The sequence below is a fragment of the Rhincodon typus genome, chromosome 35 (genome assembly GCF_021869965.1).
Source record: "Rhincodon typus isolate 14 chromosome 35, sRhiTyp1.1, whole genome shotgun sequence".
Classification (NCBI taxonomy): domain Eukaryota; kingdom Metazoa; phylum Chordata; class Chondrichthyes; order Orectolobiformes; family Rhincodontidae; genus Rhincodon; species Rhincodon typus.
The window spans coordinates 20,758,830-20,771,812 of NC_063366.1; the positions used below are offsets into that span (position 1 = coordinate 20,758,830).

The window sequence follows — 12,983 nt, forward strand, 5'->3', positions numbered from 1 at the left end:
CATAGTGAATGTGATGTAAATAAGCCGGAGAGCAGGGGTTGGAGAGATGAGCTGAATAAACGGCTCGTGTAAAGTTTCTTTTGGGTTAATCTTGTCCTTCCGCAGTTTGAGGTTGACGCCCTAAAACTTTCCGCTCAGTTGTTTATCAATTGGAGAAGCGGAGCTGACATCAAACAGAAACCGAAAGGCTCCGATCACATCTCCATTTTGTTATCCATTCCGATTTTTTTGGATGATTTCAATTGGTGAATTTGGGATAATTTCAGCTCCTGTCTGTTTCAATGTAATTGACTCCGATCTCCCTCTCGATGGGGATCTCCTGGATCCACACTCAGTCCCGGGGAAAAGTGGGACTCAGTCCTGGAAACGAGCAGGGGCCTGTCCCGGAGACTGGGAGGGCCGGGCTGTGGGAGGATAAAGGTTCTCAGACTCTGGGTGAAGGGGAGAGTGTGTCCCGGGGACAGGGGTGGGAAATGGTAACCCGTCTATTCCCGTGTAGGACTGGAGAATCTGGGTGTTCCCAGCTCCAAACGGATTCCCTGTCCATGGCTGGGATGGTTCTAGGTTTGGCTCAACTGGAATCCCCACTTTACAGCACTGAACGCATCTTAAAAATAAAGGTCAAATTCGTGCGTGAGACCGCCTCGTCCCCGCCTAGCTCCCTCCAGGTTGTATCATGAGCAGGTTATCGGGAATATTGAACAGGTTCGAGAAGGCAGGTCACTGGCCCAGTGCCAGCTTGAATCATGTGTTTTTATTCTCTCCTTTACACCAGGAGATTGTGGCTTCAAGCCCCATCTAGGACATCACCTTCAAAACACAGACTGACACTCCAGGGCGGAACTGAGGGAGTGCCAATGAGACTTCAATCCAAACCCTCAAGCATTTTGAAGAGCAGGGGAGTTACTCTCGGTCATAGACATGCAGCACGGAAACAGACACTTCGGCCCAACTCAATACCGACTCGGTTTCCTGAACTAAACTAGTTCCATTTCTCTGCATTTGGCCCACATCCCTCTAAACCTTTCCTATCCATGCACTTGTCCAAATGTCTTTAAATGTTGTAATTGTACTCGCCTCTACCATATTCCTCTGGCACCTTGTTCCATACACGCACCACCCTCCGTGTGAAAAAAGGGCCCTTAGGTCCGTTTTAAATCTTTCCCCTCTCACCTTGAACCTATGCCCTCTAGTTTCAGCCTTCCCTACTCTGGCGAAAAGACTTTGGCTGTTTACCTTATCTATGCCCCTCATAATTTTATAAACATTTATATGGTCACCCTTCAGCCTCCTCAGCTCCAGGAGTAAAAAGTCTCAGTCTATCCAACCTTTCCTTATAACTCACTCTCCATTCTCGGTAACATCCTTGTAAATCTTTTTGTACTCTTTCGAGTTTAATAACATCCTTCCTACAGCAGGGTGAGAAGAATTGTACCCAGTGCTCTTAATGTGGCCTTAGCAATGTCTACACAGCTGTAACATGAAATCCCAACTCCTGTACTCAGTGCTGTGACCAATGAAGGCAAGCATTCCAAACACTGCCTTCACCACCCTCTCCACCTGTGATGCCACTTTCAAGGAACGAAGTAACTCTTTCTGTTGGACAACACTCCCCAGGGCCCTACCATGAACTGTGTTAGTCCTGCTCTGATTTGTCATCCCTAAAATGCAATAGGTACATTTATCTCGGTCAATATTAATCCCTCATTCAGCATTACAGCATTTAGATGATCTACTCACATTTGTATTTTTGGGAGCTTGCTGTGCAAATTGTTGTTTTTCCTACATTGCAACATTCATTAAACTTCAGAAATACTTCACTGTTGGTAAAATGCTTTGGGATGTCCTCAAAGGCGCTGTGTGAATGTGATTGCTTTAAATAGACGCAATGTCGTGAAGGGGTTTGACGAGATCGGTGGTGTTTTCAATTCTATGGATAACATGGATTTATAAATATAAGACAGTTACTAATAAATCCAATGGGGAATTCAGCAGAAATGTCCTCAGCCAGAGAATATGGAACTTACTGAATAGTCTTGATGTATTTAGCGAGAAGCTAGATTAACACACTTGGAAGAAAAAAACAGAACGACACCTACTCCTCCATCGTGATCATTCTGCAATAGTATCCTAACTATTTGTTCATCTTGACAACATGAAAAAGATTCACTTAGGCCTACACTTGCTTCCTGTTAGCCAGCTAATTTTCTATCCCTGCTTATATTCTAACCCTTCCACCATCAGCATTTATTTTCTGCAATAATCTTTGATCTGATGCCTATTCAAATGCCTTCTGGAAATCTAAATATAGTACATCCACCGGTTTCCCTTTTATTAATAGCACATATTACCTTCTTAAGGAACACCAACATATTATGACAGAGACGATTTCTCTTTCATAAATCCATCTTGACTCTGCCTGATCACAGTGAAATTATTAAAGTGCTCTGCTATAAGGTCTTTAAGGATAATGTTGAACATTTTCCTGATGACAGATGTTTGACCATCTGGCCTGTGACTTTCTGCTTTCTGTCTCCCTCACTTTTTGAGTAAATTTTTTTAAAAAATCATTCACGGGATGAGAGTGTCGCTGGCTAGGCAGCATTTATTGCCCATCCCTAATTGCCCAGAGGGCAGTTAAGAGTCAACCACATTGCTGTGGAGTCACATCTCGGCCAGACCAGGTGAGGACGGCAGTTTCCTTCCCTAAAAGATATTAGTGAACTAGATGGGTTTTTCTGACAATGGAATTACAGTCATCATGAGACTCTTAATTCCAGATTTTTATTGCATTCAAATTTCACCATCTGCTGTGGCAAGATTCAAACTGAGGTCCCCAGCATGTTATCTGGGTCTCTGGATTAACAGTCCTGCGATAGTGCCACTAGGCCATCACCTTCCCATTAATTTGCTGTCTTCAAATCTAATAATAACATACCTGAATCAATGGAGGTTTGGAAAATGAAAACTAGTGCACAATTATCTCACTAGCCAATTCTGTTAGGACAATAAGATGGAGTCTGTCATGATCCAAGCACTTGTCAGCCTGCAGCTCAAACAATTTATTCAGTACAACTTATCGAGTGACTGTAAGCTTGCTTCCACTTTTTGATTGATTTCGGGATGTTACTTGTCAACTCTTTCATGACGACTCTGGGAAAATACTTGTTAAATTAATTTGCCATTTCCAATTCTCCATTCTTAATTGTGCAGCCTCACTTTCAACAGAACCAAAACTCACTGTATTGTTGACTTGCTCACCGAGCTGGCTTGTCCTCGTTCAGGCGTTTCATCACCATACTATGAGACATCATCAGTGGAGCCTCCAATGAAGCGGTGTTATTCTACTCCATTTGGAATTTATACTGTTTGGTCTGTTATGGTGAGTGGTGTCATTTCCAGTTTTGATTTGTATGGATTTGTATATGGGGTCCAATTCTGTGTTTGTTGATTGCATTACGGGTGGAGAACCATGCCTCTAGGAGTTTCCATGCATGTGTCTGTATGGCTTGGGTATGGTTACCTTGTCCCAGTTAAACTGATGGCCTTCATTGTCTGACTGTACTGATATTAAGGAGAGCTCATCGTGTCGTTTTGCTGCTAGTTTATGTTCATGTATTCTGATAGCTAGTTTCCTTCCTGTCTGTCCAATGTAATGTTTGTGCCAGTCATTGCCTGGCATTTTGTAAACCATGTTGGTTCTGCATGTTGTGGGAATGGGCTCTTTAATCCTTGTAAGTGTTGGTCGTAGAGTGGCTGTGAGCTTGTGGGCCACCATGATTCCTCATGGTCTTAGGAGTCTTGTTGTCATTTCAGATATGTTCTTGATGTAGGGCAGTGTGGCAGTGTGTTAGGGCGTACTATGTCCTCCTGTTGTTGCCTCTTTAGTAGGCATCTGCAGATGAAATTGCAGTGATATCCGTTTATAGTGAGGATTTTGTACAGGTGTTCTTTCTCTTTCCTGCATAGTTCCAGGGTGTTGCAGTGTGTCCTGGCCCAGTTAGATAGTGTCCTCATGCAGCTTTATTTGTGATGATGTCACTTATTATCTGAATGGTGGTAGTTTAGGAAAAGGTGAAATACAACAAGATCTGGGTGTAATGGTAGGCATGCAGGTGCAGCAGGCAGTGAGAAAGGCTAATGGCATACTCTCCTTCAAAGCAGGACGATTTGAGTATCAGAGGAAGGATATCTTGCTACAGTTTGACAGGGCCTTGGTGAGGCCACACCTTTTGAGTATTGTGCACAGTTTTGGTCACCTAGTCTGACGAAGGACATTCTTGCTAGTGAGGGAGTCCAGCGAAGGTTCACCAGACTGATACCCCGGATGGCAGGGCTGATACATGAGGAAAGACAGGATCGAATGGACTTGTAATCATTGGAATTTAGAAGAATTAGGGTGGGGGATCTCATAGAAATCTATAAATCCTGATGGGACTGGATGGGATAGATGTGGGAAGAAGGTTCTCAATATTGGGGAAGTCCAGAACGAGAGGTCACAGTCTAAGAATAACAGGTAAGCCATTAAGCTTGAGATGAAGAATTTCTTCATTCAGAGTAGTGAGCTTGTGGAATTCTCTCCCACAGGAAACTGTTGGAGCCAACTTATTAGATATGTTCAAGAGGGGGCTGTACATGGCCGTTATGGCTAAAGGGATCAAGGGGAATGGGAGAGAGCGGGAATGGGATACTGAGATTGCATGATCAACCATGATCGTATTGAATGGTGGTGCTGGCTCAAGGAGCTGAATGGCCTACTCCTGCACCTATTTTCTATGTTTCTATGCTTCTATGTTTATTTCCAGGATTTTGGGGATCAGGTTTGATGCTTCAATCCATTGTTCACCTCTGGGATTAAGATTTTACTTGGAACGATTGACCTAAAGTTTTAACCCCAGGCATGATTACCAGTCCAGCCGCAAATTGCCCTCAACATTCTTCGATTAATCTGAATTAATTTAATTCTTTCAGTTTCCACTAAAAGTAATTTGCATGTTGCCAAATATGAAATGATTCATGAGTGTCTTCCAGCTTTAAATCTTTACATCACCTGTTATAAATGGTCGTGATGCATTATTAGTGACTTTTGGAAACTTGGGGTTCTGTTAAGAACAGTCATCAGATGAAGGTCCCCAATTTGTTACTATTCTAGATGGTATGCCTCCAAATATTGTGTTTCTGGGTGAGGAGGAATGAATGGATTTCCATTCATTATTCACCTACCCCTCAATTAGTTCCAATAATGTAAAATTGAAAGGTTACCCTTCCCTTGTTGATATCTTATCCCACCACAAACATATTTTTGTTTTAAAAGGAGCCAATTTAAGTAGACCTATTTGAATTAGAGAATGAGTTAATCAGTTAATACAATGTGAGAAAAGAGAATAAATCATGACACCAATACACGGGTTAGAATTGAGAGCTGAGCATGAAGAAATCACCCTTTGGCTGGTCAGCAATGAATATTGTGAACCAATGCAGCTATTACGTTGGTCATCTTCATACTGTCAGTTGAGCAGTTGTTTGGAGATTCTTGGTTCTGCATGAGCTGACTGGAGTTTGTCCAATTTCCTTCAACAGTGGTTATGTTGACTTGCATTAAACAATCTGAGACAATGGGCTGGATTTTCTGAGGAGTGGTAATTTCACGCTGATTGCAATTCCAGCCCTTCATTTTTATAAAAGAAGGTAGCTCTGCATTTCTGACAGGAGATTCCACTTGGGCTTCCTCAGAAATACAGAGCCATTCTCCCACTCTGATGGTTCTTTCATGAAATAGAACTATCAGAGGACGGTAAATCACATTCCCCTTTCACAACGTTCTGACATTTAAAGCCATTTTGATAGCTGCTGTCAAACTATAATGCATATGGTAACTGTGATCTTAAAGTTCTGGGAGGGGAGGGTATCAAATGGGTAAATGGTATAGGTAAGTAGAATGCTGGCTGGGAAGGGTATGAACTTGTGAAAGAGTAAACTGTCAGGGATAGGAAGCCAGATTGCCAGATGAGTAAATAATACGGTGCCATGTTAATAGGCTGCCAGGTAGGTAAGTTGTTAGCTGGAAAGGGACTATGGGTACAGGGTAAGTAGGATAACAACTGGGAATGGGTTAGAAAACAAGGTAAGTAGTGTGTCAAATGGGTACAGTATCAGGGTTTGATATGGCAAAGTAATTAATGCAATGTGTAGGATAGGTCAGAAAGTGTGGGAGGAATCACATCTGGTGATGGTGGTGTGGGTAGGTGATTCAGGTCTGGTGGGAAGGGTGAGGGGAATTTGATCAGGCGCAGTGGTGGGTAGACTCAGGTCAGGCCCAGTGGCACGGAATGACAGCTTGGTGGGGGAGAAGGAGGGGATAGCTGCAGATAGTGAGCAGGATTGCTAAAGGGTGCAGCAGGATTTAGATAGCTTGGAGACTTGGGTTCAGAAATGGCAGATCAAGTTTAATTCAGATAAAGGTGGGGTGATGCAGTTTTGGAGATCTAATGCAGCAGGCTGCCAGTCCTGGATCGAATGGAGGGTTACGTGAACAATGGCATCAGACTGGGCTGCATATCCGAAGGGTGGTACCCACAGCCGCCCATCCTGTGGGTGAGCGAGATGGAGAGAACGTGACGGCCCAGCAGCAAACCACGTACCAGCCGGACACTCAGGGGTTTCTCACGGTAAGCAGCTTCATTGAGATCCCAGAAGACTCCACCAATAAGTACACTTGTGTCATTAACAATGTGATCCTGAAGGAGAAACAAAAGGCTCACATCCAGATTACAGGTCAGTCACAGTGGGAGAAGACCTTCACAGATACTCAGCAAACTGGCGGAAAGGAACTGAATCTCATTGTAGAGAAATGTAAAATCCCCAGGAAACTCTGATTGAAACAGGCTCCCTGTGACCCAATCAGCCACAACTGGTGACAATAGACCAATACAGGCTGATCAGCATCCATCCAGCAACAGCAGGCATCTCGTGGTGATGGTCCACCCTTGGGCACCTGTCTGTGTGGAGCTTGCACATTTTCCCTGTGTCTGTGTGAGTTTCTGCCAGGTGCTCCAGTTTCCTCCCACAGTTCAAAGATTTGCAAGTTAGGTGGATTGGCCCATGCTAAATCTCCCATAGTGTTCAGCAATGTGTAGGTTAGGTGCATTAGCCATGGGAAATATAGGATTACAGGGAAAGGGTAGGGGGAATGGGTCTGGGTGGAGTGCTCTTCGGAGGATCAGTGTAGACTTCTTGGCTGAATGGCCTGTTTCCACACAGTAGGGATTCTTTGGAATCTATGGAATTCTGTGGTGTCTTGGCGATTAAGAGACAGGTTGTAACAGAGGAAGAGGCAATGAAGGAGGTGGGAGATGAGGGAGTGGCATTGATGGAGGGATGGGGTGTAACAGTGGATGAAGAAGGTGATCTAACCCAGACAATGGGTATGACGGTGGGTTTGGGTGAACTTGTTCTCAAGCATCTGACTTTTGTTTTATTTCTCTCTCTGTCTCTCTCCCTCTCTCTCTCTCTCTCTTGCTCTCTCTCTCTCATTACATGTGCCTTCTTCCCCAAGCAAGGACTGCTGCCAGGGTTCTGGATCGTCATAACTATCATACCTGCACTCGTCTTTTTGGGATCTGCTTTATGATTCAGGGCAATGAAAAGAGGTGATAAATTAAGTCACTGAAAGAGAACGGGCTGGGGTGGGACTGAGTTGGGTACACTGAGTGGGAAGCAGACACTCCTCCTATTCCCCTCCTCCCTTTCCATTTTCACCTCTTCGTCTCCAACTCTTCCTTTTCCTCACCTTCTGCACTTCTACCCCTCCTCAGCACCTTTTCCTTCTCCTCCTCTCTCTTCAACCCCTCCTCCCTCCCCCTTCTCTTCCCTGTTCTTCTCCCCTTCCTTCTGTTCTCGCTTGTCTCCACTCTGGCCCCTCAATACCCTTCCCTCTCTTCCCTCCTTCTCTTCCTCCCACATACTCTTCCTCCTCCTTTCCCCTCCTCTCTTCCTCCTCCACCACCCCCTTCTTCCCACTTCCTCCTCCACCTACTCCCTGCTCACTCCACCTCCGTCCACTCCTTCTCGGTAAGGAGCGGTTAGATAGACCGGATCGTTTTCAGCAGAAGCGTGGGAGGTTGAGGGGTGGACGAGTTGGACCAAAGGGTCTGTTTCCATGCTGTATAACCCTATAACTCAATAATTCCAATGTTTCTCAGTTAGTGCTCAGGCTGGGAGCTGTTTCTCAGTAATAGCTTCCGTCAGACACTGTTAGTTCCACAGGACAAGTGATACTGAATATTGGAGACTGAGCTCAGAGCAGAGTTCAGTACAGAGTGCAGAAAAGGATAACAGATTGATAATGTTGATATTGTGAAAAGACAGTTTGTAAATCAGCATTTCTTTTGTCTATTACAGCGTATTGAATATAAGGAAAAATGTTGGTAAGTGATTTTACCAGAATTTTCATATTTGGCTAAAGGCAGATTCACTGTGACTGTTTCTCAGCCTGTGCCCGGGCTTGGGGGAGCTGTTTCTCAGCCTGTGCCCGGACTCGGGGGAGCTGCTTCTCAGCCTGTGCCCGGGCTGGGGGTGGGAAGGGGGGAGCCGTTTCTCAGCCTTTGCCGGGACTGGGCCTGTTTCTCAGTCAGTGCTTGGCCTGGGGGCAGTTTCTCAGTCAAGGCATCAGTCTTTCAAAGAGTGCATATTCAGGTATTGCTCCACTTGATGACTGCTGGCTCAACAGAAAACTCTCAGCGCCTCTTCATAACATTTTGAGTTTGTTGCTCCTCCACCATTTTAACCGTTTGCTTTAACTGTTTCTGAATAATTTTCACCTGCAGAACATCAGAGGCTTTGCACTGATTCTGTGGTTGGTTCGCTCACTGAGCTGGTTCGTTAGTTCGCAGATGGTTCATTATCCTGCTGGGTAACATCATCAGTGCAGCCTCCGATGAAGTGTTTAAACTCTGGAGTCCGAGGTTCAGAGACTCTACTTCCATTAGCTTTTCAGGAAGAGAGTTCCAAAGACTTACCACTCAAGAAAAAGAAATCACCTCGTCTGTGTTTTAAACATCAGGAGCCACACATTTAAATAGTGACTCCCCTTATTGTACAAGGTAAGGCAATACTTAATGGTATTATTGCTAGAATAGTAATCCAGAGACCCAGGTCATGTTCTGGAGACCTGGTTCAAATTCCACCGTGGCAGATGGTGAAATTTGAATTCAACAAAAAAAATCTGGAATAAGAGTCTAACAATTGTCGTTTGTCAGAAAAACCCATCTCTTCCACTACTGCCCTTTAGGGAAGGAAATCTGCTGTCCTTACCTGGCGTGGCCTACAAGTGACTCCTACAATGTGGATGTATCTCAACTGCTGCCTGGGTAATTGTGGATGGACAATAAATAGCCAGCAATGACCACACCCCATAATGAATATTGGATGTTCGTTTACCTTAAGGTTTTTATGATTTAGGAAGGCAAACCAGTGAACTTTAAGGACTGTTAAAAAATAAAGCCAGACTAGATATTTCTACTTTTATGGGATTCAGCCATAGTTTGGAGGGAGACTTTCTTCTTCAGTATTATTTTGTATCTGGGACAGTTCTGCAAAGTTCTTGTATTAATGGTGGTAAAGAGCAGTGCTTCTGAGAAGGGGAGAATATAGTAAAACTAGATTACTGTAGCGTAAAGAGTTAGTGATAGCCCCAAACAACAAGCATTGGTATAAAATCCTGAAGAAGTTATTTGAAGCTGAGTACGTTTAATCTTTTGGTGATCTAGAAATTAAAGTCACAATCACCTTAAGCCTATCGCAATGTAAAGAAGCATTTTATTTCCCTACTCTGGGGTGAGTACAGTGCAAAAGATGTTTTGTTGGTAATTTGTAAAGGAGTGTTATGGAATTATACTTTTAAATAAATAAAGGTTCTGGAATAAGTAAGTGGCATGATTTTATATTTCCATTTATTTTGCTTAATAAACTTTTGTTGTATTGTTAAAATGTAATCTGCAACATAACTTCAGCTGGGATCATACCTAAACAAGAAGCACACTTAAAGCAGGAGATTGAGAGGGGATTTGATGAAATTTATTTTCACTAAGAGGGTGGAGAGTCTGGAATTTACTGCCAAGGAAGACAGTTGAAGTGTGTAACCTCACAACCTTTAAGAAGCACTTGGATGGAAACTTAATGTCATACCATTCAAGGCAGTAGGGCTAGTGCTGGAAAGTGGGATGAGTGTCGATTTAATGTTGTGTTGATGGTACAGAATCAATGGGCATCTTCTGTACTGTCCAAGTCTATGAAAACCAAGGAAGCTGTGTAAGCACAGGAATAAGTCCTGCCCTGATATGCCTTTCCAAAATGTAGCACCTCACTTTTAACTAAATTAAACTTCATCTGCCACTCAAAGAATCCCTACAGTGTGAGAACAGGCCAGATACCCAACAAGTCCGTACCAACTCTCCAGAGAGCAACCCACCCAGACTCACCCCCCTACCCTATCCCTGTATTTCACATGGCTAATGCATCTCACCTACACATCCCTGGACACGTTGTGCAATTCATCATTGCCAATCCACCGAACTTGCACATCTTTGGACTATGGGAGGAAACTGGAAGCCATGATCAATCTCAGTACTTCCTGATTCAAACCACTTTCAGGTTTGATGTTCCTGCGCTGACGAACACGTTCAGTTCATTGTTTCCCGATGAATTTCACTGCAAACAATGCTTACTTTAAACTTTGTCCTCTCGATATTTTGACAGAGACGATCGGAAATATTCACATATTGAAGAAGACACACAGTTAGAAAACGTGGAGAGAGTTGAACGCTGGTGGGGAGTGTGAAGGTGCAGAGAGTGCTGTCACTCAGGGACGGGCAGAGAGAGGGCGGCCGTGGTGGAAATGGGCGGGGAGCGAGTTTCCCCCGAACTTTGCTCCAGACTAAACTCACTGCCGATTACAGACCCTCTGGTGAAACCCGGTGGATGAGCAGTTCGCTGATTTTCACCACGGGATTTACAATCGGCATTGAGTTAAGTACAAAGTTCAAAGAAAGCTCGATCCTGCCATCTCACCTCACCCCCTCCCCCCCTGCCCTTCCCACAATGTCAACATTCGATGGACCTTCACCCTTTGGTGCAGAGTTCACACTCCCTCAACACGTTCAAATCCTGGTTCTCCGTCAAAATGTTACATTTTATATATTATTTCCTTACCTGCGAAAATGTTGATAGAACGAAGACTAGATGTGTATAATGGTTCTCGAAGTCTTGCAGTAAAATAATTTGGGAAATCATTGAACTGAAAGTGTTCAGCAGCGCAGAAACGTCCAAAGTAAAACTAAATTTAATCAGAAAGTGCTGAGATTGAACATGGCTTCCAGACAGCAGCTCCACAGACTGACCGAGGAGGCAACAAGGTGCAGGGCTGGATGAACACAGCAGGCCAAGCAGCATCATAGGAGCAGAGAGGCTGACGTTTCGGGCCTAGACCCTTCATCAGAAAAGGATGAACACAGCAGGCCAAGCAGCATCATAGGAGCAGAGAGGCTGACGTTTCGGGCCGAGACCCTTCATCAGAAAAGGCTGAACACAGCAGGCCAAGAGGCAGTTTGTCCCATTTGTCTGAATTTCTTCACCGGCCCGGTTTCACTGGAGTGTGGACACAACTTCTGCTGCTCTTGTATCACCCAGAGTTGGGAAAAGAAGGAAATAAACTCTTGCCCGGAATGTAGAGAGGAGTTTCCGGAAAGAAATCGCAGGGTAAATCGGGCCTTAGCGAATCTGGCCGAGGAGGCTCGAAAATTAAAGCTGGATCTGAAAGGGAAGGAAAGTAAACGTCACTGTGAGATACAGCAGGAAGATCTGAAGCTGTTTTGTGAAACTGACGAGAAATTGATCTGTGTGATTTGCGTCACCGAGGAACGCAGAGAGTACCGCTTCATCCCGATTAAAGGAGCTGTTAAAATCTACAAGGTAACATCGAAATATTTTAAAAGGTGATTGTTTTATTATGATTCCACGGGCTAACCGTTTAATTAAATGATCTTCTCTCCCAATTCCAGGATCAGCTGAAATCTTCCTTAGATTCTCTCACAGCGAAGAAATCCGGGGTTCTACAAACGGAACTGAACCAGAAACAGAGTATCTCCGAAGTGAGGCTTTCCCAGTTTTGACACAGCTCTGGAGATGTTGGTGAGCAGCACTTTGAGCAACCGTCTGGAAAGTTTCTGTCATCCTCTAGATAGCTTATTCGTCCCCCTTTGTTGATTTTTCCAGAACTGTTTCATAGAACTTGCAGGGGTAAGTATCAGAGACAGCAAGAACTACAGATGCTGGAGTCAGAGTCAATACAATGCGGAGCTGGAGGGATACAGCAGGTCAGGCAGCATCAGAGGAGCAGAAGAGTCGACGTTTCGGGTCAGGAGCCGTCTATAGGACTGGTAGCAATCACATTCCTGGAGGTGTGATGTATTGTATCGACCACACCAGCCCAGGACAGCAAATTTCCTCTTGGATTGAACCGTGCGGGTTTTGTGACCATCTTTTTATTGGAGACTAAGATTGAAATTTTCGTGCTTCTTGTTTTAAATGTGTTTACTTAATTGAATTTAAATTCATCCTCAGTGGATTAATCAGCGCCCGGATTATTGTCCAGAATATTTCCATGCTCTGAGCACAACATTCCCGTCCCAGAGGAAGCGTACTCCTTGCAGTGTTCCTATGAAGTCCCAGTGTGAGGCAGGTCTATCTTTCCTCAGATAAAGAGACGAGAGACACATGGGACGCCAGCTGCGGTTTCAGTCAGGATCTATACAATTGCTGTCAAAGTTGTTTGCCTTCAATACTTCTGCTATAGAAACGCCGAAATTAACAGTGAACTCGGTGCACCGAGTATGATATCGGAATAAACTTCAGCTGGAGTTCTGAGGAAGGGTCATTCTCCCCTAAAACATTGTGGGATCGTGTTTCAAGTAACGACCGAGATCGGT

The 12,983-nt window shown here is 44.3% G+C and overlaps 1 protein-coding gene across 1 annotated transcript in view; it reads left to right on the top strand.

Annotated features, from left to right (window-relative positions):
- Window positions 1-12,977, top strand: part of LOC109914676 (tripartite motif-containing protein 75-like) — a 29,268-nt gene extending 16,291 nt beyond the window's left edge. Inside the window, 4 exon segments of the mRNA XM_048616674.1 lie at window positions 6,580-6,774; window positions 8,465-8,574; window positions 11,500-11,967; window positions 12,057-12,977. Of these exon segments, the coding sequence (XP_048472631.1) occupies window positions 6,580-6,774; window positions 8,465-8,574; window positions 11,500-11,967; window positions 12,057-12,167 (884 nt within the window). The 3' untranslated portion in view covers window positions 12,168-12,977.
- Window positions 12,978-12,983: the final 6 nt, after the last annotated feature.